The sequence below is a fragment of the Synchiropus splendidus genome, chromosome 10 (assembly GCF_027744825.2).
Source record: "Synchiropus splendidus isolate RoL2022-P1 chromosome 10, RoL_Sspl_1.0, whole genome shotgun sequence".
Lineage (NCBI taxonomy): Eukaryota > Metazoa > Chordata > Actinopteri > Syngnathiformes > Callionymidae > Synchiropus > Synchiropus splendidus.
The window spans coordinates 11819021-11846840 of record NC_071343.1 but is presented as its reverse complement, the minus strand read 5'-3'; the positions used below and the strand labels follow the sequence as shown (position 1 = coordinate 11846840).

At 43.2% G+C, this 27820-nt stretch overlaps 1 protein-coding gene across 14 annotated transcripts in view; it reads left to right on the top strand.

The window, feature by feature from the left end:
- Positions 1-1967: 1967 nt before the first annotated feature.
- caska (calcium/calmodulin-dependent serine protein kinase a) overlaps positions 1968-27820 on the top strand; it is a 75773-nt gene continuing 49920 nt past the window's right edge. For 9 of the 14 annotated variants that reach the window (XM_053877326.1, XM_053877325.1, XM_053877329.1 and 6 more), the window contains exon 1: positions 1969-2651. In XM_053877326.1, the coding sequence (XP_053733301.1) occupies positions 2593-2651 (59 nt within the window). In that variant the 5' untranslated portion in view covers positions 1969-2592. Of the gene's footprint in view, positions 2652-27820 lie in introns of all 14 variants that reach the window. The other 5 variants (XM_053877328.1, XM_053877324.1, XM_053877323.1 and 2 more) reach the window with 1 other exon arrangement.

The following is a 27820-nucleotide window of genomic DNA, read 5'->3' as shown; positions in this document are numbered from 1 at the left end:
TAAACAAGATGTCGCCCACTTCAACATTGCTGAGCGGTGCCTAAGAAAAGTGGATCGACCTTCTGGGAGATGGTAGGTCTTCTGCAATTCTTCACCCAACCAAGTGTGCTGGACGCTTCCATCTGTGTGTGGAACGAGAACCTGTGGTTTTTCAACTTTTCAACTATAGTGTCAGTCGGAAGCAAAGACTTTGGTAATCTGGAAGTTGTGTGTGTGAGGAAAAAAAAAATCTATTTTAGTTACATAAATTACAAGGACTGTTTTTACATTTAAACAAGTAAAGACAGCAGCTTTCCTGTGGTTTTCTGTGGCACAAAGTCAATGTCCTGATAAAGGATCAGTGGTGTGTTAAGTGCAAAAGCACTATGAAATAAATAGCCCAAACAATCCGTTTTTATTCGCATAAATGTGCGCACTACTTCACCAAACGGCGATATCAGCTTTCTCTGAGATTTGTGAGCAGGGCAAGCGAGTTCTGGCCCACTGGCTGAGCCCGCAATGGTGTGTTTGTCACTGATAAGATTTCCACTGATCTTACAGTTTCTCTTATTCCCCGGCCAATGTGGTTCCTCCTCATCTTCTGCGAGCACCCTGCCATCTACACACTCAAACACACACACACACACACACACACACACACACACACACACACACACACACACACACACACACACACACACACGCCCTCAAAGGTTTCAGGGGGTCCAAATACAAGACTCGTGTTTACAGCAGAGCCAGAGACTCTTACATTACATTACAGCAGATCTTTCCTTGTTGAGAAAAACCATCAATAAAACAACAACTCATGAACTTACAATTGCTGCTCAATTATTCATCGGGCATTAATTAGACAATCATCTGCCAATGTACTGAACGCACCAAAGCCCATCAAATATAAATAGAGTGCACCTGCTTGAGTGCAGCGCCGACTCAGCTCCATTTTGGGACTTGTTACACGGTTTGGGGAAAAACAAACACCAGTTAGGAGGAAAAACAACAAGGGCATTGGGAAGCTTTCGTGGATTAGGACAGTTGAAATCTTGTGAGTCAGTCTTCTTCTTTTGCACTTTCCCCCATCAGGACTTGCTGCTCACTCGCTGCATCTCTGGACCTCCATCTCCCACCAACTTCATCCCACCTGTCCACCGGCCAACGTGTCCGAGCCACCTGAGTCTGGCTTCTCCACATCAGCCATCCTTTAACTTTGTCTCTGAAAACCTGAGCTTTTTTCAACTCTGATATAAATCATTCATATCCACAAACCTGTTAAACCACCTGCCGTCGCCAGAAGGCTAATCCACGCTTGGGCACTTGCTCAACAAGATTTCGCAATGATACTGCAAAATATAAAGACACTGAAGGCAAAAAATCAAACCACCTTTTATAAATAAAGAACTTACAGATGTAAGGGGACAAAACAAAAAAACACTTGTGTTGCCACATTGTGTGACGGTTAAAAAGAAGTTCAATTACAATTATTATACATGAATACCTAGTCAAAATATTCAAAAATATAGTAAAATGTACTGTTTATAATTCAGATGACTGCTGTATTTTAGTTATTTGCTATGTAATAATAATAAAATACTAAGTGATCATATGAAAATCTAAATAAAAGAAAAACAATATACATTTCTGTTCATGTTTATTTTATAGAGTATATATATATTTATCATGAATCAATAAATAATTTATTGACATGATACCTATTATATATAAATACCAGTTACTCAATTCGGGTAGTGTGTTTTGAAACGTTTCTTCTTCCGTGTGAAACTGCACTTCATGTCGTTTGATTGTAAAAGTCTGAAGGAAACTACGATTTTCGTGCGGTTTCTCTGGGCGCCACTGGCCCGCCATATTGGCTCTACTCCCATGTGTTTCCACCAGAAAATCTCCGCGGCTGTCGGAGCCAAAATGGAGGTCATGGGTGCAGTTTCCTAGCCCTGTAGTAGGAGGAGCCAGGCTTTCTGGAAGCGCCGTGGAGCCGAATGTCCGGGCGAGGAAACACTCAGCGACGGCGGGGGAGAGTAGCGTAGCTCCTGTAGGAACCGACAGAGAGCGGGGCTCCTGGTTGACGTCTCGATCACGGTTCCACCGCAGGGAGACGGCGCGTGACTGCTTGTACTCGCCGAGAGTCCGATTGTTTTCGGCTGGTCCGCGATGTGCAGATCACCTGGTTGCACTGGAGCCTGACGCCTGCTGGGTCCGTCTCACTCCCGAGGAACTGAGCACACGACCCGGAGCAGAATAGCAGCCCTCGGCGCCGCCGACCTGTGCTATTCAGCGGTCGTTTGGCTCCCGAGTGCGACACGGGAGCACTTGCGAAGGTGCGGCCGAAGAAGTGGACTCTGGAACTGGATTACTGAACCGACGGAGACCCGCGAGGCAGCGGCGGAGCAGCGGTTTTTTTTTGGGGGGGGGGTACCGGGGGTGTTCCAAAGCGCCTGGGATTAGGAGGCTGTCACCTGGAACTATTCACCGAGTTCACCGGCGATTCAAGTGCATTTTTGTCCGCATTAAGGAGAATACCACGATCAGGTTTGGGTCGCACATTTTGGGGGATAATTCCCCGAGAATTGGGGTCGGACCATGGCGGACGACGACATTCTCTTTGAAGATGTTTATGAGCTCTGTGAGATCATTGGCAAGTAAGTGTTCCACTGTTTGTCCGTTTGGCACCTTGGTTGTTTGGGAGTAGTGCACGCGCTCGGTGGATTCACACACGGTCACGCCGTCACTTTCGGGTCGTGTGGGGATCAATTTGGTGCCTGCAAGCCTTATTTTGTCTGCCCGCACACGCAGTTTCGGACATGGTTCCGTGGGTCCAGACCAACTTGGTGCAGAGATTAAAGGGCAGGGCGCGCACAGCACCGTGACTCATGCTCGCCACACATCTGGTCATCGTTAGTGGCTGACACTCTCTTCCAGACCACTTGGAATAATAGTAATAATAACCTCTGGGTAAGACGATAGCAGGTATGAAGGAGTTTTTTTTTTAAACCTACCATTGTGGTACTGCGACCTCCAACATCCAGTCTTGGGCCGGAGCTCTTTTTTTTAACATTGAATGGAGCCTTTGATATTGAGGATAAAACTGAACTTTTCCAGTCACATGACACACCAATATTACATGGTGTAAAGTTCACCCATCACCCTACTTAACTTTCACTTCCAGCACTCCAAAGCTAGTCATCTTCTCCTGACCGGTTTTGGAGTTTTGACCTGGAAGTCATTGCCTGAAATTGTGGTTTCCTTCTAGAACACTTTATAAAACATGGTGTTGTCCTACTCTTATATTTCTTGTCAATTTATTTATACAAATATATGACTTTATGTTGACTCATTTCAGTCAACTCAGATGAATCTGAGTCGCCTCCTTCAACCACTAGGAAGTAACTGTATATTAAAACTTCAAATGACGCAATGTAAATGTCCTGCACGTTTTCATACACCTGCTGTTGGTCGTTCAGTTGCTATTAATGTGAGAAAATGTGATATATAATGTGTTTTTTGTCAGTGATATGACAAACTTTTGTCCTGTGTCCTTGGGTTACAGCTACCTCTGTTGACAGCGCTCCAACAGAGCTGCAGTATGTGTACTGCATATATCCCGATGTTGATACCTGAAGTGATAAACACGTTATGCTTGCCTGGTTTCTCTATAAGGCAGCCTGAAAAAGAACATTTGGATTCTTTGATTTATTCCCCGGGCTGCTGGTTAAAACACACACCGCGAGCCAACGCAGCAGAGCCAGCTGTTCAGGGAGCTGAAGTTCTGACGCCCCTGTGAGTTCAGTCGAGAGGTGTGTGGTGGAAGTCTTAAGCATTGTCACACTCAATGGTGAGATCCTGTGTTGTTGCTCGTGTTGGTTTTAAGTGAAACAAACAATTAAAAGGAGGAGTTGAGGTTAAAAAATCGACTCCCAAAGTCAACTGCTTCCGTTTGTTGTTTGAGCGTGGAGGTTTTAGTTTGTGCTCCAGAAGAGTCGTGTATCTGGTCCAAGTTCGCATCTTGAGAGGTGTTTCCTCATCAAGACGTTAGTTTTGGTTAAGTGTTACTACTGTAGAATGCTAATTTACATTTACATTTGAAAGCCACGCTGGAATGTCATCTCATATTCGTCCAAGTCTGTGGATGATCCCAGAGCTGTTCCTCTCCATGTCAAGCTTTTACTGCCGCTTAAACATTCAGTGACTGGGTTGGTCTTCCTTGTGAGAACCAGACACCTTTGGCAACGTGTTTTACCAAGTAGTGCACCCAACAAAGTTCAGATTATACATCCTAGGAAAAGCCTACCTTCAAAGGTAGGTTCCTCCATCGACCGATGGTGAGCTAGCACTGATGTTGGCCATTACACGTCGCTGCATGTTGACTAAACAGCGGATCATTCCTCCTACACTGGGAAAATCTTAGTGTGTGGGTGAAATCCCACACTGGGAAGACCTCATTTATGAATTGTCTCCAAATGGCAGACTTTGATAGAGAATTCCCTTTCACATGCTGGCTTTCTGCTACATATTAACTAGCGTAACGCCCCATCACGACTTAAATGAGAGCCGCCACACCATCAGCAAAATGATCTCTTTTTAAAGATGAGATCTCACGTCATCAAACATGTTGAAATGAGGTGGGAACATCACAACAAACTGATGATACATCAGGCATCATGCAAGTGGACTTTAACGTAACGGTATGCGGCGTGTTTTTAAAGGAAAAATCCAGAAAGAAACATCACAATAACTGCAGTTCAATACACACAGGACTCAAGTGAAGAGACGGGCTGCTGCTAACGTTTTTATTGTCACCAATTCACTAAACTTTCCCCTCTGAATCATTCCTTCTCTGTCATGTCTCCATTCGCTGTGTTGCATTCTGTTTTTTTCTTTTTCTTTTTTATCAAAAAATCCTCACAGACCCTGACATATATCAACTTCTAGGGTTTTTCCAGATGAATCCCTGATATTTACAACCTCCACTAGCTAGCCTGTGGAAGGGATAAGCATTAACATTAACCTCGAAAGGTCATATATCAATTGTGTTGGTTTGTATTACTCTGGAATTTGAGTTGAATGGTGTTTTCAAAGCAGCGGAGACCTTGAGTTTGACACGTGAAATAGAGTACGCATGTGTCCATTACAAATGCATGACGGCAAGGACAGCAATACTCGCGAGTAGCCTTAGCACTGTCCAGTCCTCAAAGCCACATGCGACAAAATGTACACCAGGATTTCACTTTTCTTTCGCACAAAACATCCAAACTACCTGACATAGAACTTGTTTGAGAGCTCTCCATTTATATTTATATAAATCACCTAACATTTTTGGGAATTTGAAGAGTATATTAAGTTTAAACAACCGGTGCTGTTGATATGTTTTATGTGATAAACTATCGTTGTTTGGGTACATAGTTCGCAACATGAATAAGATCCGGTGTGTTCCCCCGTGGCCACGGAGATGACTGAACGTCAAAGCTGCGAAAAGTGGCATCAGCTTCTGTTTGTGTCTCCCAGTGTTTATTTCTGACAAGCAGTTCTCTCCAGGCGTTACTGCCTCTCAATTGTTTGCTGGCAGCTTTTGTTCTGCTAAATGGATCCAGAACCTGCATCACAGCTGGGTCTGTTGCACGTTCGCATCTCTGGGCTTAATATAAAGGGCCGTTTGAAGCGGTGAATATGGCGGCAGGCTGACTCCTGCTGTTTGAAGAAACCTGTTTCCGCGTTGATTGACATGTGAATAACTGATGTGTCACGGCAAGCGCAGCGCTGGAAGGAAGCAGCTCATTGGACGAGCAGGCAGATGTGCGAACCAGGAGCAGGCAGGTCTGACAGATAAAATCAGTCAGTCATGGAAGGCCACTGGGACTCCTTGTGGTGTCAGGGAGATGGTTGGATATCTGACAAGGTGATGAGACCTGGGCTCAAAAGACATGTTCAGACAGGCAGCAAAATGATGTGTATTCTCTTTATCCTGCGCCGTCGCAGTCGCCTCGCTCAAACACTCGCAGGCTGACAAACAAACCGTCCGAGTCATCATGCAAAATGCTTCTGAAAGCGGCGCTCATTGGGTCTGAAATGGGTCAGTGTGTCAGAACATTTACATATTCAAGTCACAAGTAGATAGTCAAATTTGAAAAAAAAAAAAGCGAATTGCAAATGCAGATTACATCAGAAGCTCGGCACATTTGATATAAGGAGGTCAAATCACAGCCTGCCTGTTTTTCACATACTAAACCCTCTCAATTCAAGACCTGTCAGCGTGAGCCTTTTTTATCTTGTGCTTGCGCTAGTTTTACTTTCATCAAATATGTATTTATTACAGTCACTTTAATGGATGGATTCACTAACCAACAGAACAGTTTTTCAGTGTCACACTCTCCGAATTTAGACCATTTCAGTTGCGTCATCACGACTCCAATCAAGTTCTATTCAATCTGTCGGGTCCAATTCTTGATGCAGAAGTGGAGCCTGCTGTGGCAAAACCATCACTGGACGACAAGAAAGGGTACAGTAAGCTGGCTGATTCATTGTTATTTAAGACTCACCAGTTGGAGTCCACCTACATAACCCCTAGCCTATAGGAGCATCGTCCTGTCGCCTACTTTTGTGATAGAAGAAAAAAAATCTCCTGAAAGCACATTTATTGCACAAGGATTTAGTCTGGAGCGCAGCTGACCTCGGACGAAAGCCACAAACGCCCACATGAGCCTCAGTGTTCATCGGCCTGTTGGATTGATCCCGAGTGTCGTGTTTCAGCATCCTGTGGCACAGAAAGGCCGGGCGGCAGGAAAAGAGGAGATGTAAATGATGCATCAGCGATGTAGCGTCTTGTGTAAAGTGTTTGCATGGCGTTGGGGATGGGATGAGCGAGGGAGGCCAGGGACAGAGAGAAAGGAAGTAGTCCATTAGTTTGACTCACACATTAACAGACATCCCGTGCCTCCAGGACATGCTCTTTTCTAGTTCACCCTCTGAATGTTTCTCGCAGCGGGAGACGTAGCTCATCTCGGCATGACGAAATCCGTGCGCCTTTTGTTTTCCCTAATTCTGCAACACTGGAGTTAACAAGTTGTTGCATGGTGGCAACAGCATGTGGCGATGTCAGTGCAAAGAGTGCATTTCTTCGTTCATTGTCAATTTATGCCCCGGGAATCTACGGGGACGGAGCTTATGTATGACTGAGACGTAGCAGACAATTTAGACGGGTGTCCCCAGACTTCTCACATTTGGATGCCCACCTGGTGTCTTTTTCTTTTGTGTTTTGAGTGGAGTTTCAGTCGGATGTAAGGTAATGCTGCATAATAAAACTGCTGTGACATTTATGAGGAAAACAAACATCTCATACCAGTTTGTTTTGGTGTGATTTTTCTCACTTCCCAAGTCATTTTTGGACCAAGAAAATGAGTTATACAGGCAGTTGATAGTCGTATATTGAAAATAACAGGTTGCAATAGTTCATAAGGAAAGTCTACCACCTATAACTTCTTCCACGTATGAATCTGCCCCAGCATGAAGGATTTCTGTGGAAGAGACAATATCTTCTCTTCAGAGCTTGAGCAGTGCATGGGCCCCCTATTTAGATTTCAGCCTTTGCTTTTTTGGCAATGTGTACTTCATGTGTGATTCGTAGGGTGCAGCAATTCATCTCGTAGATCCCTGTATTGCTTAACATCCCTGTGATCCAACTAGATTGATCTGCATTCGGCAGGTTGGCCTTCCTAACAGCATATATCAATCTGAAATCGTTTTAAAAAAGTAATGTATCGATTGTGCATTGCATTTCATCACGACGGTCTTAATCGAAATGTGTTTTTCTGCACTTTGTAATCATAAAGAATCGTCACTCGATTGAGCTGGCCTGTCTGTGACTGTGTGAGCTGCCATCCAAATATGAGCCCTCTGTTCATTAAAATGAGAGTAGTAGCAGGTTCAATGACCGCTCAGTTAACTGGAAGAAAAGAAAAGGCTCATCACCTCTGTAACCTAAGAGACGGATCCTGTGCTGAAAAAAATCCAGGGCAGCCAGTAGAGTGAAACTGCGAATGGCTCTTCTTCAGGTCTTGATGTTTTTCTACTTCTGCAAACTTCTGCAACTTACTTCTGTACTATATTTTGTTTTTATTTGCATTTCTTCAATTTTTAGATGAGAAATTGGTCATTTTAACCTAAAAATGATAAAATAGTGAACTGCGACCTGGTGTTGGTGGTGTGTATGCGTGAGCACATACAAGTAGCATCCGACTTACGACCGGGATCGGTTCAGACCAACCGGTCGTAAGTCGGATTGGACGTAAGTCGAACGGCATTCAAAATAGCCGACGCGAGGGTTATACGAACTACTGTAGTGGTAGATGGCTGTGTGAGAGTGAGATGCTGGGATACTGTGCTGCCGTAACTGTCGTACGCGTTGCCGGGCTGCTACGTGCTGCGGTGCCAGACGTTGAATAAAAAAATAAAAATAAGCATCTGCTGGCCGTGGTCGTAAGTACGCGTGGAACGTAAGTCGAGCAGGTCGTAAGTCGGATGCCACTTGTACATTGTGACTGAGCTTTGACTTACTGCACATTCCTTTCTTTTATAAAAGTAACTACAGCTGTCCTACTTTAAGAGTAACATGGCAACTATATCTTGAGTTCCCCGCAGCCAGGGAAGCGATGACAATTGAACATTAATATTGAGGTTGATGAGGAGACAATAGGTTGAACTTTTCTACTTAGGTTCATTATCATCAAAGTATGTAGTCCTAGTCTTTTCAATAACAATTTTGACAGAAGTAAAAATGTTCAATTTCTTCTAATGCTGCTCTTCCCTAAAGCCATGTTCCAGCTCCATTTGCATTAGCCGAGTGTAGTACCTCACCGGTCTGTTGTTATTGACTCTGGAGGATGTTGGTGGCTTCACTCTGCTTGGCGGCAGCTGCAGCAGGAACTCTGGCCTTATCTCCATAAATCCATTTTAATAGGGACGAGTCTGCAGTCTTCCCTGTATAAGACCCAATTAGGAAATTCAGGTGCTTTAAGTCATAATGCTCCCAACTTTGTGTGAGTGTTCGTGACTGAATGGGGCCTGGTGCCTTCGGGGAATACACACGTTTTGTAGCCAAGTGTGTGCGCGCACGAGCAGACTCCTCGTGTAATATGATTTTAACCACTCTGTTGGGATCTGGGGGGAGAAAATCTGCTGAAAAGCTGGTTCCAGCACGCACAATTACACAAAGATGATATAGCAGGAGAGATCTCACACTCGTCCTTTTAAAATATTTATCCTTTCCTATCAGGCTGGAAACGTACACCCACAGGAGTACTGCTGCTTCTCTGTCTTCTAACACTGGATAAGCATTTTGTGGAAGTTTCCAGCCAGACCAAGGCTTTCACACCTTCTCGTCCAGGCAATCTGTTGTCTGCATTATGGTGACAAACCAAATCTCCACAGAAACGGCACTTGTTTTGTCTCCTGTATCAGCGAGGCAAAAAGCCTGGTACATACTGCAGACGTTTTCACTTCACCACTTTCTTCTCGCTTGTTGGAGAAAAAAATAGTATGTAAAGTCTTGTCATTGCAAGTCTGAAAACTATTCTGATAAGGCTTTTGAAAAGAAAATATTTTAAACGCACACAAGAATGTTCAACAAATTTCAGGTCACCCGAACAGCTCATCCATCGATAATGGTCTAGTTATTCAGGGTTGGGTCATGTGGTTGGGTCTAATATGGGTAACCCAGACCTCCCTTGACCAGAGACCTCCTCGAGGTCCTTCGCTTTAGAACAGCATCTTACCTACCTAGAAATGCGTCGCCTATCCTTCATGAGTCAGCTCGACTTGCTTCCATCAACATGAGGGACGGCGCCTCATTTTAGGACTCTCATTTACATTTGAAGACTCCATTCTAATAGTCATCCTTCTGAAAAAAGTGTCTTGTTTTGGTTTTGTCTATGCAATGTTTACAACCGTAAGCCCTACTAGTAGGTGTCCCAATCTTCAGATACTTAAGTTTATGTTGTGTAATATCACTGTAAGGTCCAGGCCATTCCTACATATGGAGTCTACAAGATCCTCCTGCATCATCCTGTGATATTTGGCTGCGGTATCAGGCCCTTCCTCCAAGGCTGTTTCATCCTCCTTTCAGGTCCTGTAACGGAGTGAATTGTCCAGACTCTCTTCTTTCCTCTGCTGTCTTCATGAGGAACACTGATGCTGAGTGAAAGATGTCAGCACAATTATTGTCAAGTACAGGTCAAAGGTCAAATCGATGTAGTGTGGAATCACAAAGTAAATGATCAACTCTTTATCCCAAATATATCATAAAAAATGGGTTCAATGGGAGTGGCCATTGAAACCTCAACCCACTTTTCCACTCTTGCATCTCAACTGTGCCATATGAAACCCAGTCTTACATGAACCATGAACCATGTTAGGCTCCAACTAAGCCAGTTGGAGCCTAACATGGAGAGCAGTTACTTTATGTAAGAGTACCACAAGACTATTCTCTCTGCTTTTCAATGTTATACAAGATATTTTGACGTTTCTGGATAATAGTTGGTGCTTTTGTTTGCTGCTGACGTGGATTAAAAAAGGCAACATGTGTGACACTGGGGAGTGATCTTTTGGAACTCCCCTATTAGATTAATAGAATGGGATTAGTGTCAGATGTTGCTGTCGTTTAATCCCCTGCATTTGAGGAATATATGATGGTGGTTTACCAGCTGACTGGACGAGAGATTGACCACGCCCATCGCCAAATGCGGCTCTCTTGCGAACACTGAAATGTTGAGGGTTTTATCGCAGGCTATTTTGACCTATTTTTAAGACCGATAAATTCCAAACTGGACAATGATTATTATTATCTGTACAACAGGGATCCTGCTTTGGTTGTTCTGTTAAGACATTTTAGGGATAAATTTGGCTTAGTAAAGGACACAGGCAGGAACGATTAGACAAAGCCTTGTCCCCACAGTTAGTGACCATTAAAGTATTCCATTAATCCTTATGTTGGGTCATTTTTACATTTATTTTTAGGAACCAGACATGCTATCGCCTAAGAAAAACAGATCAGGAAAGCTGAATTTGTGTTTAAAAAAAGTAGAAAAACTATCAATTCACCTTCACTATTCAGTGTGAGCTTTCTTTTGTGACCCACTTTTTATGTGCACAGTTCCCCTCATTCTTTCCTTTAGATATGCGATCACATGCTTGTCGAGTTTACCAGCCGCCGGCCTCCATGTTAAGAATGAAAGTGAGTCATACACTTACCTAAAACTGACAGGGTGAAGTGGTTCAGTGCTGTAGCCATTTTTCACTTTTATGAAGTATAGTTCAGGCTGTGGGTCATTTTTTTTCTCCCCAAACTAAAGTTGTTGAACGCTGCTTCATGCTGTTTTTTGTGTGGAATGCTGTTACGAGTATGGCAAACATGTATTTCAGCACATTGTCCGATTAAAAAAATAGCTTAAATGAACGCCGCGCCCCCCCAAAAGTCTTTCTCATTCTCCAATCAGCAGCGTCTCTTCCTACGTCTGGCTGAAATGTGTAACTTGAGTTCTGTGAGCAACAGACTTCAGTCATTATAAGGTTTCTCTCGAGATTTTCCCGGCGAAAGCCGCCATGTTTATGTCCACCTGCGTTATGTGTTCGATGTTTCCACGTGGTTTTAATATTTTTTTGTATTCACATTTTTATCCTGCTCAAGGAGGTTAACTTTCACTTTCCACTGCTGCTTTCCTGTTCAACTCCCTTCCTCTGTGCAACACACTGACAATCTTGTGACTTTTCTTCTGTGTATCAGCCACTGATTCTGAGCATTCATTCAGGAAGCACCATTATTTATGAGTAGCTCATGAACCAGTAAATGCATGTCTTTAATTTATTACACAAACACAAACAAGTCAACAAGTCCTGTTTGTTTTCCGACATCTCCCTAAACCTTCACCATTTATGATAAAAGCATCGTGTTCAATCCACATTCAGCTTGTTTCTCAGCGCTTCCTGACAGTTGGAAGCAACAACACAAGTTATTTATGATGTTCTCCTCCTCAGATTTGCAGAGTTTCTTACCGCAGGGCTGTCAGCTTTTGTCATTTCGTTTCTGCACCATCAATATGCTGCGCTGCGCGTCTTTCAGTCTCCAAATTGCACGGGGCTGTAGGCACAAGCGGTTTTATTCAGCGTCTCATAATTGTTTCTGTGTCCAACAAGAGTTCTGTGATAATGGTTTAATCTGCGGGAAAGTGTTAGATTCACGTGGCGGCCAATCCTGCCAGCCTGCTTCCTCAACAATTGTCGAGTTTGCTCAAAAGAATGCGCGAGTGTTTTCTGTTCTCTAAGTGGATTTGTGGAAATGCACACATGCACATATTCAGATACACATGGGCTCATTCAGCCGTGCATCTGTGACAGCTGTGATGCTGCTGCTGCCGCCGCCACGTCGTGAAATGTGCCGCGCAGAAATGCTCGCTCCTGTAAGCTATGAAACTGACCTCAAGTCACGAGAGATTTTGGGTTCACGAGTGCTTCCTGGGTGTGTTTGCGTAGGAGGGTTAATGTGTGTACACATCAAGCTGTGCAGAGGCAGATAGAACGGAGGTGTGAAGGTAGTAAATACTGAGAAGATAATGGCTGAGCAGACCTTAAACGGGCTGCAGCCACATTTAGCGTGAGGTATTATTGCTGTGTTGACATATTGTCTGACAGATGGGTGACACATGCTCCGTGTGTGCCGGCACCATTGTGAGCGAGCTCTCGGTGGGAGCAGCGGAGAGCCAGCGCGTGTTCAGCCGCAAGGTCAATGGACAACAATGAACCTGTTCTGATCACTCTCACAACGCTCCTCTTCCTGTTCGACTCTTTTATTCACTTTGTTTAATGCCGCGGCACAACTGTCTTTTTCAGTCGAGTTCATTATTTCATGTGGTGGTTGGATAAGTGTCACTTGCCAATTGGAAGCAGGTATTTTTAGAAGCTTCTGTGATGCATGAGTTACTGTGGAGTCCCTCAAGGACGTTTTTAAGGCCCATTGTTATTTATTTATTTATTTTTAAAGTCCACCCTGGAGAAAACTACTATCTTAAACTATACATCAAGGGTTCTTTACCTCTTTGATCCTGGGCCCATTCAAGTAATAGAGCTGATTCATTACTCTTGATTCTTATTCATTTATGATCAATAATAATATATAATCTAATTACCCGTAAACAAACTCAAACCTTGTGAAATGACATGAAACCATGTGATCATTGCAGAGATATTTATTTTTAATCAAAAAGCAGATTCAAGTGCAAGTCATATTCATCAAATTTACTGGAGAAAAAAGAAAAAAAATACACTTGATGCAAACTGTTGGGAAAAACTGAATGAAATTCTGAACAAAGGAAATACAATAAAACCTAAATATCACAAATTAAAAATAATATTTTATTTAAACTGCAAAGAAAATACGAGTATCGCCACAAAATGTTCAAATAAATGTTCAAAACTGCTTCAAAAGGTGCGTTCATGAACAGTGTTTACTGTTGGGGGCAGCAGCATCACCATCTTTATCATTTTTTCTTCTCAAGAACTTCTCCACAGTTGGTGACTATCACAGATTTGCTGCTGTCAAGTCAGTTCAGTGACACACTACTGCCACTATATCTGGCTCATGTATTGAAACTGAGCCTCTCAAGGCCCAAAGGTGTAAAACAAAAACACTTTTTGCGACCCTCTCGTGGCCCCGGCCCTATGGTTAAGAATCACTGCTATGCATATTACACATGTGAGTGCCGTGTTGCTCTTAAAGAACAGTAGAAGATTTTGCTTTTTGTAACAGATCTGCTCTGTTGAACGAGAAAGAGGTCTAATGATATAGGAGGACTTGCGATCTAATTACAGTGGTGCAGGTTGAATGAATGAAAGGTGTAGTTTGCCGCCTACACTAAAAAAAAAAAGTTGCTTGCTTTTACGACTAATGCCCTGTGATTCATGTGTTGACACACAACAAGCTCCGACTCTATTGTGTCACTCCCACTCGCGTCCTTGATCGCTCTCTCAGCGAACATTTGTTTCCTTCTTGCTTTCAGACCATCAACAGCGTGTTACCGCTCACTTCGGCTCATGAGATGACGTTTCAAGGAGTAGAATAAAGTCTCCTGAAGGTCTTTGCTCACCCGCCTCCACTCCGTCACACCTCTGCGAGCGCACGACGTGTTTTGATTTTAACTTTTCAGCTTGTGCCAAAGCTTCGGCCCTTGAGGTCATTTCAACTCGCACTGGTTCCGTTTATAAAGCGCCTGTTTGCTCATTTCGGCTTCTATCGATGTGTTTGTTCTCCCAGAGTGAGACACCTGTGTGCTGCTGTGTAATGGCGCACACACACACTCTACAGGGAGTGAATTCACCTGCGTGTCCGGAGCTCCGCAGCAGCTGAGACCCACTGTGGTGGCGGACACAACACACAAGGTTCGAAAACAGTACACTGAGCCTCCTGGTTAATTGATCTGATGTGATGAGCCTCAATATCTTGGTGGCATGAAGGTTGTTCACCAGTAAAGATCCATATATCAGCTGTGTCTTTGTTTAAACCACAGGCCGCAGACCACAAGAAAAAAGGTATCGGCTTTTAGTCAGGAAATGACGGTGCTTGTCGCAAGAGGTAGAAGAAACCCTATAGGATACTTCCATAGTGACTAACTCGGAAAAGAAAAACTATCTCGTAATTATGTAAATACATTCTTGAAATAACAAGGTATAGCTACAACGCTAAAACTAGCTAGAATGGTTTGCTAAGCTGAAATACGCAGAGTGTATGTGCTCCATTCAAATGAAGCTGAAGTACTATGAAAGCTTGAAAGCTATTCAGTCAAAAGTGGACATACTTGGAATGGATTTTTTTTGTAATTAAAATTGTTATTTATTGTTGCCCATTTTCCCAGCAAGCCAGGGTCCCTGAGTCTTTCCTAGCATTGTCAGTGAAGCAGCATCATGGTAGATGTTTGGGTGTGAGGGAAAGGCAAATAAACATTAGCATTTATTTATTTGTTCCTCATAAGAAAGGCAAGTTTGGGGATGACATTTTTGGTCTGTATTGGGAACGGATGGGAATGACCTGGGTCTTTACCAGCAGAAATGACTGGATCTGGTAGGGTTTTGTTTTCCAAGAACCTGTCCGGTCTGATCCATAAACCCCAATATCCTCAATTTCACTTTGTGCCATGTTCCATTATGTCTTCAACTTCAGTGGTGTGGTGTTCAGGCTTTTAGCAAGCATCTGGGCGTCTCCAAATATGAAAAAATGGACGCCCCGATTCTCGACCATAGGTTGGCCGCAGCTTCTGGTGGCCAAGCTATGGTCGAGAATCGGGCGTCCATTTTTTCATGTTTTGCAGACGCCCCCCTTGCTAAAAGCCTGGTGGTGTTCTGAGTGACAAGTCACTAGTATCAGTATCAGTTGTGAATAAGTAGTGTCCAACTGGGCCAATACTGGAAATAATATTTTAGAATGGACTTACTTTCTGTTGTGGGATGGAAACAATAACGTCACCCTGTTTCCGTGCCAAATGCTTGCGGGGACAACGTTGAGAATTATGCCGCTGCTTCGTGACTCAGGAGGAATGTTGAAATGTTTTAACATCACTTGTGTTTTGTGACATTAAGACATGATGTAAAGTGCAAACACAGACAATCGGGGTGGGCTGAATATTACTACTCGGCTGTTTTAGAGTGTACCCTCTGCCAAACCATGTGACCAGGCCAGCCGGCGTGCGACACACACAAACGCTGCGGCTGCTACACATATCTGTTTACATGTTAAATTATTCCGTCAGCCCACGTTACGCCGGCTCACAGCGATTGTTTGGGATCACAGGTTAGTTAAACAGTTAGGGTATTATCAGCACCTCAGTGAGATGCACAAACACGGCTGAGTGTCACTCACAAACACACAGACACACAGGATCACACGAGCCACATATGGTGGTCCAGACGGCGAACCTGCTCAGCACATCCTGATATTGCTCAACCCACTCAGACCACTGCTGACAGCTCTGATGAGAGATGTATATACTGTGTGTATATACCTGTAGCTTCCAGTTTATATGGAAAGCTATATATATATATATATATATATATATATATATATATATATATATATATATATATATATATAACATGCAAGCTAAGTATAAAAGTAAAGACATACTAATGTGTACTACTAAGCGCGAATAAAAAGAACCATCTAAACAGTATTTACAGTGTACAAGTACAATTATTTTGTACACAAAACACATTAATACAGTGACCTTACAGCATTTAGCTCTGTCTACCAGAGCGAAAGTCATTATTAGTATAGAAGTGGGTCAGTCTTTAACCACTGAGATAGTTTTGTTTACCCATATAGCAACAGAGACATTAAAGGTGCCTCAGCCTGGTGATGTTTACGCCATACTGAGGTTTGGTTTGTCTTCATTTAAGGTCTATTAAATCCTGATTCATGTCAAGTTTTCAAGTGTTAATGTTTAAATTAAACCTTGTAATAGATATTCAATTTAGTTGAAAATCTTTTGTAAGTTAATGATTAGGAAAAATAGGACGAAGTTACCAAAAAATTTAGGGAACAAAAAATATGATTCCGTGATGAAAAAAGAAGTAGAAGTCAAAGTGACTCAGTGTCTTTTCACATCATATTTGCTTCCTCAAAGCAAAGGACAGAGGATCTAGCTTGTTCTTTTGTTTGTCTTCTGCTGATGAAGCCTGCCGTCACAGAAACATCTGGAAAGTTCAACAGCAAAACCCGTCAGTCAGTTTACCAGACTCCGTTTTTTTTCTCCTCCCCTCCAGAGTCAGATATCTGATCTCGGCTGTCTTTTCTATAAACCTGTAATTTCCTCGGAGCGGAGAGAACCTGGATCTACTTTGGGAAAACCTGACACCCTGTGGTCCGACACGAAGCCCGCTCAAATATTTACCAGCATGTTTATGTACCAGATGATTTTTGTCGCATGATAGACAAAATAATTGTTGCAACGGCAGTTAAACTCTTGCATAGTGTTCCACATGCGGTCGCCACGTTGCGTTTTGCAAACACTGGAACGTAGCAGACCATCTCAGAGAGCTGCATGTTGCACTCGCTTGTGTGTCCAGATGTGGCTGCCAGTGTGAGATATGCTGCAATAGACAAATTAGGTGAGTAAATCTAGAATGTGAAGACACAGGATAATACTGTCAGATACTCCAGCGATCAAGATAAGTGTGTGTCTCTACAAGCAACTCCCGCTGAGTCTGTGTTTGACACCTGGACCCTCTGTCATTCAGCAGCAGTTTAACTAGGAAGCCTTTGTGTCTGTGCTCCCATGTCTGTCCAGTGTGTATCTGATCTCTTGGTTTCTAGCTGTGTGTGATAGGGTGTGTTTGTGTGTGTGACCCCTCAGTGTGTGCATATGTGGGCTAATCTAAGCTTTGGCCGTGGCCTCAGCCAGCGATAAGGATTAAGAGACATAAGCACATGACAAGTGCTGCTGAACGGATCTCTGTGGCGAACTCAACCTTATTTATGTCATTATGTAGATATGCAAGTCACAACAGTCTTCCTTACTTTGTCCCACTTTGCACCCGTGTTGCTGTCAGTGGAGCCCAACGTGGGTTTCCTCCATCATTTGTCGGTCACGATTAGCGGAACTTAATGAAGAGCCCCAGTGGTCAGTATCATTATTAGAGAGGAGCAGACTGGCCCAATGATCATCACCTGTCGTTGTGTTCCATCCCCATGGCAACAGTAAAAGTATTGTAATTCAGACTCAGCAGGTAACAAGGCTCTTTCTCATGAGTTATTATGTAGTCATTAATGTTATCGCTTTAATTTCAATGTGGGCTTGTTAAGTCGTGGAATGATGTGATGTCGATGGACGTCTCATTGCTCACCTCCAGAGAAGGGATCGGAATTAGGCTTCTGTTGGGTCCTGTGATACGCTCTGATCCCTGCCAGCATCTATCAGTAGACTCCGACTAAGCTGAGCCCCTCCACCGCTTAAAAAGTTTTTCTTGATCGCCTCTGAATGAGGGACTAAGCTGAAGGTTTCCCTGGCTGTTCATTTGTAGCAGAGTGACCTCCGTGTTTTTGACTGGAGGCTTTCCAGGCAGGAGGAAGCTCCACAAGGATTAGATTTCCATGCTGGCCTCTGACCATTACACAGTGCCAGCTGGGAAATAGACATTTGATGCTGAAACGGTTTCCCCCGTAACCTCGTAAGAACCCGATAGGGACGTGACCTACTTCATTTCTGGCTCTGATAAAACCATCATTGGGTTCAGTTGACTCAGTTGATTTAAAAAGCATGCTGGTGAACAGAGCTGTTGCATAAAGCGACCGCAACTCGTGGCTGTTATTGTCCCACTGTGAATCGACTGTCTGTCCTGGTTTGAATAAACACAAGATAGGCTTCGATGCCCAATCACTGGAGTGTCCATTAAGGACGTATCAGTGCTCCACAAAGGCTTTTGTGTCCTTCTCGATTCCTCCAGGCTGCAACTTCACTCCTCTACTCCAGTGTCTTTGGTGCAGAGAGCAATGTCTGGGGTGAGAATAGTCAGATGTTAAATAATTTTGTTGCTGTGTAGAAGATTTTCGATCAGACAAGTGTTTCACAAAATTTCACAAACATAGCTGCGGTTCCTGAGCAGTTCCTGAGGTGCGTGCTTTTCTCAGCTGGGGGAGCAGTGTGATACAGGGCTGCAACTAATGACGATTTTGACAGCCTATTAGAACGATTAATTGGCTAGTCGGCATATGATGGATACAGGGCGACGAGCACATTGGAAGGTCTGAGTGTGGTGTTGTAAATAGTCATTAAAAAAGGGGGAAAACAAACGTGTACATTTTCGTTAACACATTCAAAAGGAATGATGGAAAATGTGGTTTGGTGTTTATTTGGCAAATGTGCCATGTATTGAATGTGTCCATTGTGAAACATTTTAGGTCCCAATGATCCGTTACCGTCTTCCCTGTTAGTGCCAAAACAAGACAAAAAAAACAATACAGAAGAGATAGAGAAACAAGAAGGCAAAGTTTTGACATTTACTGAATTGGCTCACGCGATTTTTCCGTGAAAAACACTCTGAAAACCACCATAATCATGTGCATCAATATGATGTTCTGTATTTTAGCCCCCTGTTTCGGTATCCCAACTTCGCTTTCATCCGTTCAATCACGCCGCCATTTTTTACATGTAGTGAAAACCCTAAAAGTTAAAGTAATCTGTGATATTGTAATTACCTTTGTCAGATATCTACTTAATAATTGTGTTTGACTAACTTCACTGTCATCATGGAGCCTGTAGCCAAAGTTATGTTACTACTAGGGATGGGCGATAACTTATCAAACACGATATACCGCCAGAAATAATCCCCACGATAACAATTCTGCATCTCACGATAAATTCGATAAACACATGGCACACTGCATTGGATTTACATACATGAATATGATGAGACCGAGACGGCACAGCGCACCGCGCTGTCCTGCTCCGTGGCGTTTGTCATTGGCGCGTGACAGTTGTGGAGAGCGTGGTGGACTTTGGTTCATGATCGTGGTCAGCGAAACACCGTGGTGAAAACAGTTGGATATTGGACAGGCCTCCGCTCCGGTATTGGCGGCAGCGTTCTCTTCCTCATCCCCATTAGGGTTCACTGATCGTGGACACACTCTCACTGGCAGCGCTTATGCTACAACCCGGCATCAGTTAGGGACCATCAACAAATTCTAAAACAGTCACTAAAACACTAAAGTAATACTGAAAGCTTCATTAACGCAATTAAAAACAAGCATTTTAGGTGAGAGAATTGTGAAAAGATTTTTTTTTACACAAGACAAAGGACTGACAGTTTTTCCAGACTGGTCCATAGTTAAAGTAAACTGTTTAGCGACATGAGATACAGCAGACAGACCCCTAAATAATGCTGGCAGAGCAGTCTGTCAGACACTAGCAGGCTCTACGCTTAGTTAACTGAACTTTTTTTGTCCATATCTCCCATCACTAGTTACCACATGTCAGCGATTTCCTTTTTTTCATCAAACATTGCCATGACATTGATACAAGAAATACAGATGTGTGATATTATTCTATATAAGTTAATATTCAGGTGTGCCTCATTCTGCTTTTTAAGCAGGATAGATGAGCATAATTGTGTTTATTTTTTACCACAACCTGAAGTAAACTTGAATCTAACTTCCATACCATCACTGCCTCATAGGATGTCAGGCTCTTACTGACTACAGTGACATCACAAGGAAGTGGAGGTCTCCCCGAGGTTGCCCTCATCTGAACACATCTCTACTCTCCACGCTGAGACCCTTGCTGGTGACTAATTCTGGACCTCCGTGCAGTCAAAGGCAAAGTCGCAGTGAACAGTGTATTGAATTTCCTGTGCTATTCCACATTGATCTACATGCCAGAGAGGCTACGCTGGGACCTGAGCCCTGACCAGAATTCCAAAGAGAACACGCTGGTTCCATGGCAGGCAGTCAATGGTCTGAGAGCCTGAAACTAATGGCGTATGTGTAAGAACGTTGGAGGGAAGATTGTCAATGCTCAGCAGATGGCGAGGAGAAAAATCTTTTCCAACCGATATTTTGCAGATTCTTGGAAAGAAGGCCAGTGACCCGAAGTGCGGTGTGGTTACATCTCCCGAATGGATTAAAATGTCACTCTGCTCCGTCAACGGGCTTAAGCAGCGGCGTGTTGGACCATCACCGCAGCGACATTGAGCGAAGAGAAAGCTTTGACCTTTACCTCGGCCACGCTTTTTCAGCAGCACCTGTGGGTGTCTTAAAGTTCCTGCAAACTGAAAGCTTTGGTCAAGTACGAGTCGTGAGTGATCTCAGTGCTTAAGCAAGGGATCATATTTTTGAAGTAGGGGACTGAATCTGTGCTTCCCTCGGGTGATTTAAGGTGATATGTAATCTTAATAAGCATAACGCCTTTTGAATCACCGCGTTGTGGACTCTTCCGCACATTTCAGAACTGATATCACTTTCATTTATTGAAGACATGAATTAACTGAGTTCATGGCGTCCATCTTGGAGGGTCAGTGTACGACTACAGTGGTTTGGTTTGATGATAACTGAAGTACCTCTGAATGTATCTGGACATTTTCCATCCAGCCTGAGGGAGTGGTATCATGATTGTGCACTGCTTTTTTAGTGACTTCAAAAGGAATATTAGCCTCCGCCAAATGCTGCAATGGGCCGGTGACAGCAGTGTTTATGTATGAATTTATTTGAGTTTAAAACATTTAAATGATATTTGGCTGTGGATTGAGCTTGTTATTTATCATTTTTGTCCCGTATAACGGTTATTTTATTGTCTTTTTAAGCAGAATTCAAGGCTGTTTTTGCTTTTCTTGACTCGTATTTTTAGAATCTGGCGAAAGGGTCCGTCTTCGTCGGCCAAAGCTGTGAACACACCATCTGTTATTTTCCCGCTTTGTCATCTGTGTCACAATTTCAGTAGTGAATGTTTGGAAATTAATGATTTTTCATTTGCAGGGCCCCTTGTTTTAAATCAGAGACGCTTCCTGACACTTGAAGCTGCAATTACTGGAAATGTGTTTCATTTCCAAATCAATTTAGTGAAACAACCTCGACCATTTTTTTTTAATTTAAAAGGCACTGATTCAATCGAGGTGACTGTCAGTTGGCTCAATATGAGTTGGCGAGTTTCCAAGTTTTGAGGCTGTGTTGTCCAGGTTGTTTGCTTTTATCAGTTGTTTTTTGTCAAGCAACTGGAAACTTTGAAAAGACAATATGTATCAGATGATGCTTCTAACTGTGATATATCCGAGTAAAGCTGTTTTTTTAACTCCAAATACTAGTGATTATTATGGCATAACTGCTCAATGAATCTTTCCCGCTGAAGCTTTCAGGGTTTTTTGATACTGTGGCGGAGCCGCCACACAACAAGCTCCACCCACCAGCCCCACTGCAAAAAAATGAAAAAAAAAAGGGGTTAATATGTGTTGGAAACCCTGGCTTTAAGAAGCCAAACAAGGCTACGACTGTGTTCTGGTTGTACTTTCCCCCGCCCGCCAAGATCATATTGACATCCCAATTAAAAACTATTTTCATTTTCCAAGTATGTTCCCACTTGCTTCAAGTATGAGACAGTTCCATATTTAAAGGGACAGATGACAACCCTATATGGCCATGTTTTCCTGCTAAACTAAATATGGTGAATGGTTTCCATCCTGGGCATGGTGGAGTAGTGGTTAGTGCTATTGCCTCTGGTTTACTCCTGGCACTCTCCCAGTCCCAAAACATAGGTTGAAATGGTCCATTGTTGTGTCTCTGTGTGCCCTGTGATAAGCTGGCGAGTTTCCAGGCGGACCCCGCTTCTGGCCTAAAAGTAGATTGGGTAGACTTCATTCCAATCGATGAACGATGAATATCTGTTTGGATTTTTTTCTCAAGCACCAAGACACTGCCCTAGACCCCCTTAGGGGCCTCACGGACCACTGACTTATGCAGTATACACTACTATAGAATCATCAATGAATTCAAGGAAATAGGTAACACATTATCAATACGCAAATCTTCATAGCTTGAAATGACTTTCCATATGGTTCACCATTTTCTTAATCCCCTGAAAGCGCTTGTTTTTTTTTCACCTTTAAAAGAGATGCTGCTTTAAGTGAGTGGAAGTGTTTCCACGGCTTAAATCGGCGAGTTCTGACCAGCGCAATGATCCGAATGGCCCTGTGGAGCACACACACTCACAAACCTAAATCCCTGGCAGGGCAGCGGAAGTTTGGGGGCAGCGTTACGTAAGACGGCTTACAACCAAAGTGTGTGAGAAATTTGAGGAGACGGCGAGAAATCCTCCCACCCATGGCTCATAAGTCTGAGCTGCGGGGCATTTTCAAAGTGTGCGTTTATGTGGGGGAGGAGGGATTAATGCTACGTGCCCGAGTTAAATAAACATACTCATGCAGGTAGGTGGGTTTATGTGCGGGCATGCGTTGTCATGCACCGCATTTCCACGTGGTGAGCTCATTAACCTTTATAGACTGCAGCGTGCGCTCACAGGAAATGGCCAGGCCAATGTGCTGACCGCCGCCTCCGCTACACACTCGCACCATCGCCCAGCCTCTTGCAGCCCATCTCCATTCAGAACGTGATTAATTGCGAAACAAGATTAGACTCCTCGTCGCTGAACGGAAGACAGATTCATGCTCCGTTTGTTGGTCAGAACCCAGCGGCTTTCCTGTCGCGCTTACCTCATCCTTTCATCATTTAAATGCGCGGCGGTTTTAATCAAAGCTTCCATTGATTTTATCGATTTCTCCGCGGCACAGCCTTCAAATGCGAGCTATGTTTTGCAGGCCGTGTTGAGTAGCGAAGGGATTGCGAGGGATTGAGTGTTTCCACTGAGGATTGTAAAGGTTTTGCGGTCAGATGATGGCGGCGGGAGGCTGTGGCGGAACACTCCGGCCTTCCCGACATGCTGTAATAAGCATGGACAGAGAAATGGTCGCTCTCCGAAAGCGGTGCTGCCGGCTGTCCTCTTTTAATCTAGGCTAACATGGAATTCTCTGCTGCCTATAATTTCAGCTTAAAATATCATCATCTCCTGCTGTAGCGGGTGACGTCACTTGTGCAGCAGGATGAATATTCCCTGGTGTCCCTGCGCCACAGAAAGTAAATACTGGATTCAATGCAGCTGAATCATTGGGATCTGAACTGTGATGGAAGCTTTACAGCCCTCTTGAGCTGGTTCCTCCTGGCACCGTTTTTTTTTTATTATTATTTCCCCTCCTATTCACTTTCTCCTCCGTGAATCCAGCCATGAAAGAGCCCGAATTAGATGGAGTGGAGAATGCCGATCTGATGAGCAGCCTTCTGTTTTTAATTACACATCATGTTTATTCATGAGAAAATCCTTTTTGGCTTATTGCGTGAATAGCAGACAATTATTATCTGATTATTTCTTATTAAGAAATATGACATCTACGTCTTTGATGCTGTTAATTAATGATGTTCTTGTAAACCCTTTAGACGATGGTGACAATAGTAATTCAGATTAAAGCACTAACTGCTGCAACCCGTTTTGACACCCATATAGATAGATAGATAGATAGATAGATAGATAGATATATAGATATAGCCATTTGATTTTTGGGACCAGGATTTGATTTAAAATCCATTTTCTATTCTAAAGCATTTTATTTATAATGATTTCTGATCATGATCTACTCCCGTCTGCTTTGCTAGTGGAATGACAAATAGAGACATTAAAGTGTCTTTTCCCCTTTTCATTGTTTCCGCTACATGTAGATGATGGTGGCGCACCACCACGGCTTAAATGAGAACCACCACACCATCAGAAAAATGGCCTCTTTTGAAAGATCTCACATGATCAAACTTATTAAACAAAGTGGAAACATTGAAACAAGCGGATAACACATATAACATATGTCGACGGACATAAGCATGGCGGTTTTCGCCCGAAAGAAACAGCACAGTGACTAAAGTCTGTTGCTGGCAGAACTGAAGTCGCATTCATTCCAGCCAGACATATGAAGAGGTGGACTGCATGAGGACGGCAGCAGATTGGAGGAAGATTTACTTCTCCTCACGCTTAGATTGTTGTAACTATTGCATGAGAGCAATATCATTCACTTTATAAAAGAAATAATGCAGTTCAACATCTTGTCTTTTGAATTCTGAGGAAGCACTAGACTTTTGATAATTTTGTCATATACACTTACCAGATATTGAAGGACATAGCAAAATAATTTACACGTGAAACCCCACAGGATGTGCATTTTGATAGTACTGGGAGATCAGAAAAACAAACAAGATGTAGTAACTGATTCTACTGCAAGCAATGAAAGGTGGGGGCTGGAGGCTTCTTGGTCTCATTGGAGTTGTGCAAGAGCTGTTGAATTTCTGCACCACTCCACTGATGTGCTGAGTCGAGCGCAGAAGTGGAAGCGTAACTGTAAGGAATGGAGAGAAAACAGTGCCCTGAGGCTCACCTCAGACTATATTTCATGCCACCAATCAATCATCTAGCCTGCCGGGCGTCACCCTTGCTGTATGCTACTGGAGCTGCTTCCCAGGTATTTTTGGTGGCGACTTGACAGTCCAGATGTGTACGATCTGGTGAGGTCATCTGTAACCCACTGGCCAGTCTCTGACTGTGTCTGCCTCTCCCTGTGACAGAAATAGAAGCTGTGTCTGGCTAAAATGGACTTATTGACGCACTTTGTCGCTCTCAATGGCTTATCAATGCACTGTCTGGCGAGGAGGACGTGAGGAGAAAGAACCTCTCTGTTCTGCTATTCTCAGTCTCAACAAAAAAAACAAAAGAAACTGGTGGGTTTTTCATTGCCAAGTATCCCCACTGACCGATCACTTACTGGCCTTTCACATTTTATTGACATTTTCTGAGATGTTTTTCTCCCTGTCGTTTGGTGAGATTCAAAAGTAAATATGTTTATTTAAAACCGGAGCAGCTCAGTGACAGATGTATTTAACGGCCTAAATAATTATGGTGCTCGTTTTGCTCACATCTGGCAGACATTTATTTTTAAACTGCCGGCTGAAGTCTGTTTAAAACAGTGCGCTGAATGAAAGCATGAACACCGTACCACAGCTGTGGTCGCACATTGACTCATTTTGGTTTCATGGGCTCTCATTTCGCATTAATTTGTTTCTGTTTTGGCTCAGAATGTTTGGCAGTCGCATTATCTTAGAGTAGCTTGTAGCTTTATGACAAAAAAGAAAGTTCATTTTTTTATAACTCCAGCCACGGTGTTGGCCATCCCAGCAGAGAGCTTTGGCAGACCCTTGACGCGTCTTGTCGAGTGGTACTTGATCCGATTTAAAAGGCGACATCATCTCATCCTGTTTATTAGTACCTTTGACCGTCTGTAACACTCTCCTTGTGATTTGAAAGACCGTGTAAGAAGCTGTTAGACAAATTGTGAAGCATCACTCCGCATAATAAGTGATGGAGGATCAAAGGCGTGAACCCCATAGTACAACAAATAACTATCAGCTCGAGTGCTACTGGTCCGGAGACATTGAAGTATCCATAAGGCTTAAGACAAACATAGACCAAACACATGTATCACTCTTGTTAGTTATTAATATAAGGTTGTAAGCCTTCTTCTTGGGCTTTAAGTAATACATTAAAAGAACTATGCTTTAAAAATGACTCATTACAATCTATTCAATGTATTTAAATCACTTTCTGCACATAACAAAAATCTGTTTCTTCATCCACACGATGCTACATACGATCCTCGCTGAGCTTTCCTCCCTCTAGGTTTTCTGAATGGGACCCCGTACATCCGATGGCTCATGAATGTTTTAGCGTTCGGGTGATGTGATGGAACTAATGGCCCATCCGCCCCATGAATATTGCATTACCATCATCATAAATAAACACATATTCATATTTAAAACATCTCATAGTTCTGCTTATAATTGCTCACGATCACAGTCAGAGTCAAAACAATGAGTCCCCAACGTCTTTATCGAGCTCATTCGGGTGAGCTCTGCATTTCCTGTATTAGACTTGAGAGTCTTCCCTGACTCCTTTGGGGATTATATGGGCTATATACTGTTCTGTTGCCAGAGTGCGTATCTAGCAGAACTGACCAGCTACTTACTTAAAGCTATCAGGCTACAAATCAGCAGGTTTAATTCAGGAAAGTGCCTCTTGTCCGTCTGCGAACAGTCCAGAAACGGCATCCGGCAGCAAATCTCGCTTTTGGCTCCAGACCCAAAATGCCCGATTCAATCTGTGACAGGAGGATTTTCATTGGCGGTCCTTTGCTTGCTCCACTCAATCTCTTTGCTTCCCTGTCTGGAAGGGTTTTTTTGGGACTCTGCTTTATGCATTCAGTCTTTTTACTCCTAAGTTCCCATGTTATGTCCTTGGTAGAGGAAGCAGTTGGCCAGTTTATGCCACAATTCACTCTGACTCCGACTCATAAACAGTGAGTGATTTTTTTTTTTTTTTTTTTTACTCTAAATAAACCTGCTCAATGCTATGTGATCTATATTTTAGATGGCGAATATGGTGCTCAGGAAAGTATGTATGGTATTCATCTCACATATGGGTCACTCAGGAGTAAAGAACTTATTTGATATTACATGTCAATTTATGATGACTTCTAGATTTCCAATCACAACACTGAATGTTATTACATTGCATGTCATTTAGTTGTGGCCTTTTTCCAACCTAAGTTACAATGAATCAGTGTCCAGCACCAAGGGCTTTATAGCCCACACTGCAATTTAACTCCAGACACCACAGTGATGGCGTCCAGTGAGCTTGCCACTGTTTCACCACGTTTTCTCACCTCAGGATAGAGAACCTACTTTTCACGTCATCCAGAGGAAATGTTGCTGTACAGCATGGATTGCTTTATTTCATTCTCATGAAGTCTCAGAGGATATGGTTTTAGGCTGAGAGTAACCATGTGAGTTTCATTTTGCTTATGGTCTTATCTTGCTCGTATGTGAAACAGTTGCAAGTTGTTGCGTAATAGAATAACTAAAATGTCTGTTTCATTCAAGGTGGGTGATGCTCTTGGGCTCATGTTGTACTTCACATTCCTCTGCGATCTGTGTGAAGTATGAAATGAGATGCCTCAGTGGTTAAAGGTCTCGAGTTGATAAAGCCCCTGAGATAACTGTGGATGTTCTGCTTTAATGTGTAACAAGCGTGTGTATTACACTAGCTGTGAGTGTAAGAGCACTGTCGATGCCCATTGGAACCAGAATCGCCCTCTCTCGTCTCTTTACGAGGACAGTGGAAGACAAGAGCTCAGGAACTGAATGGAATCC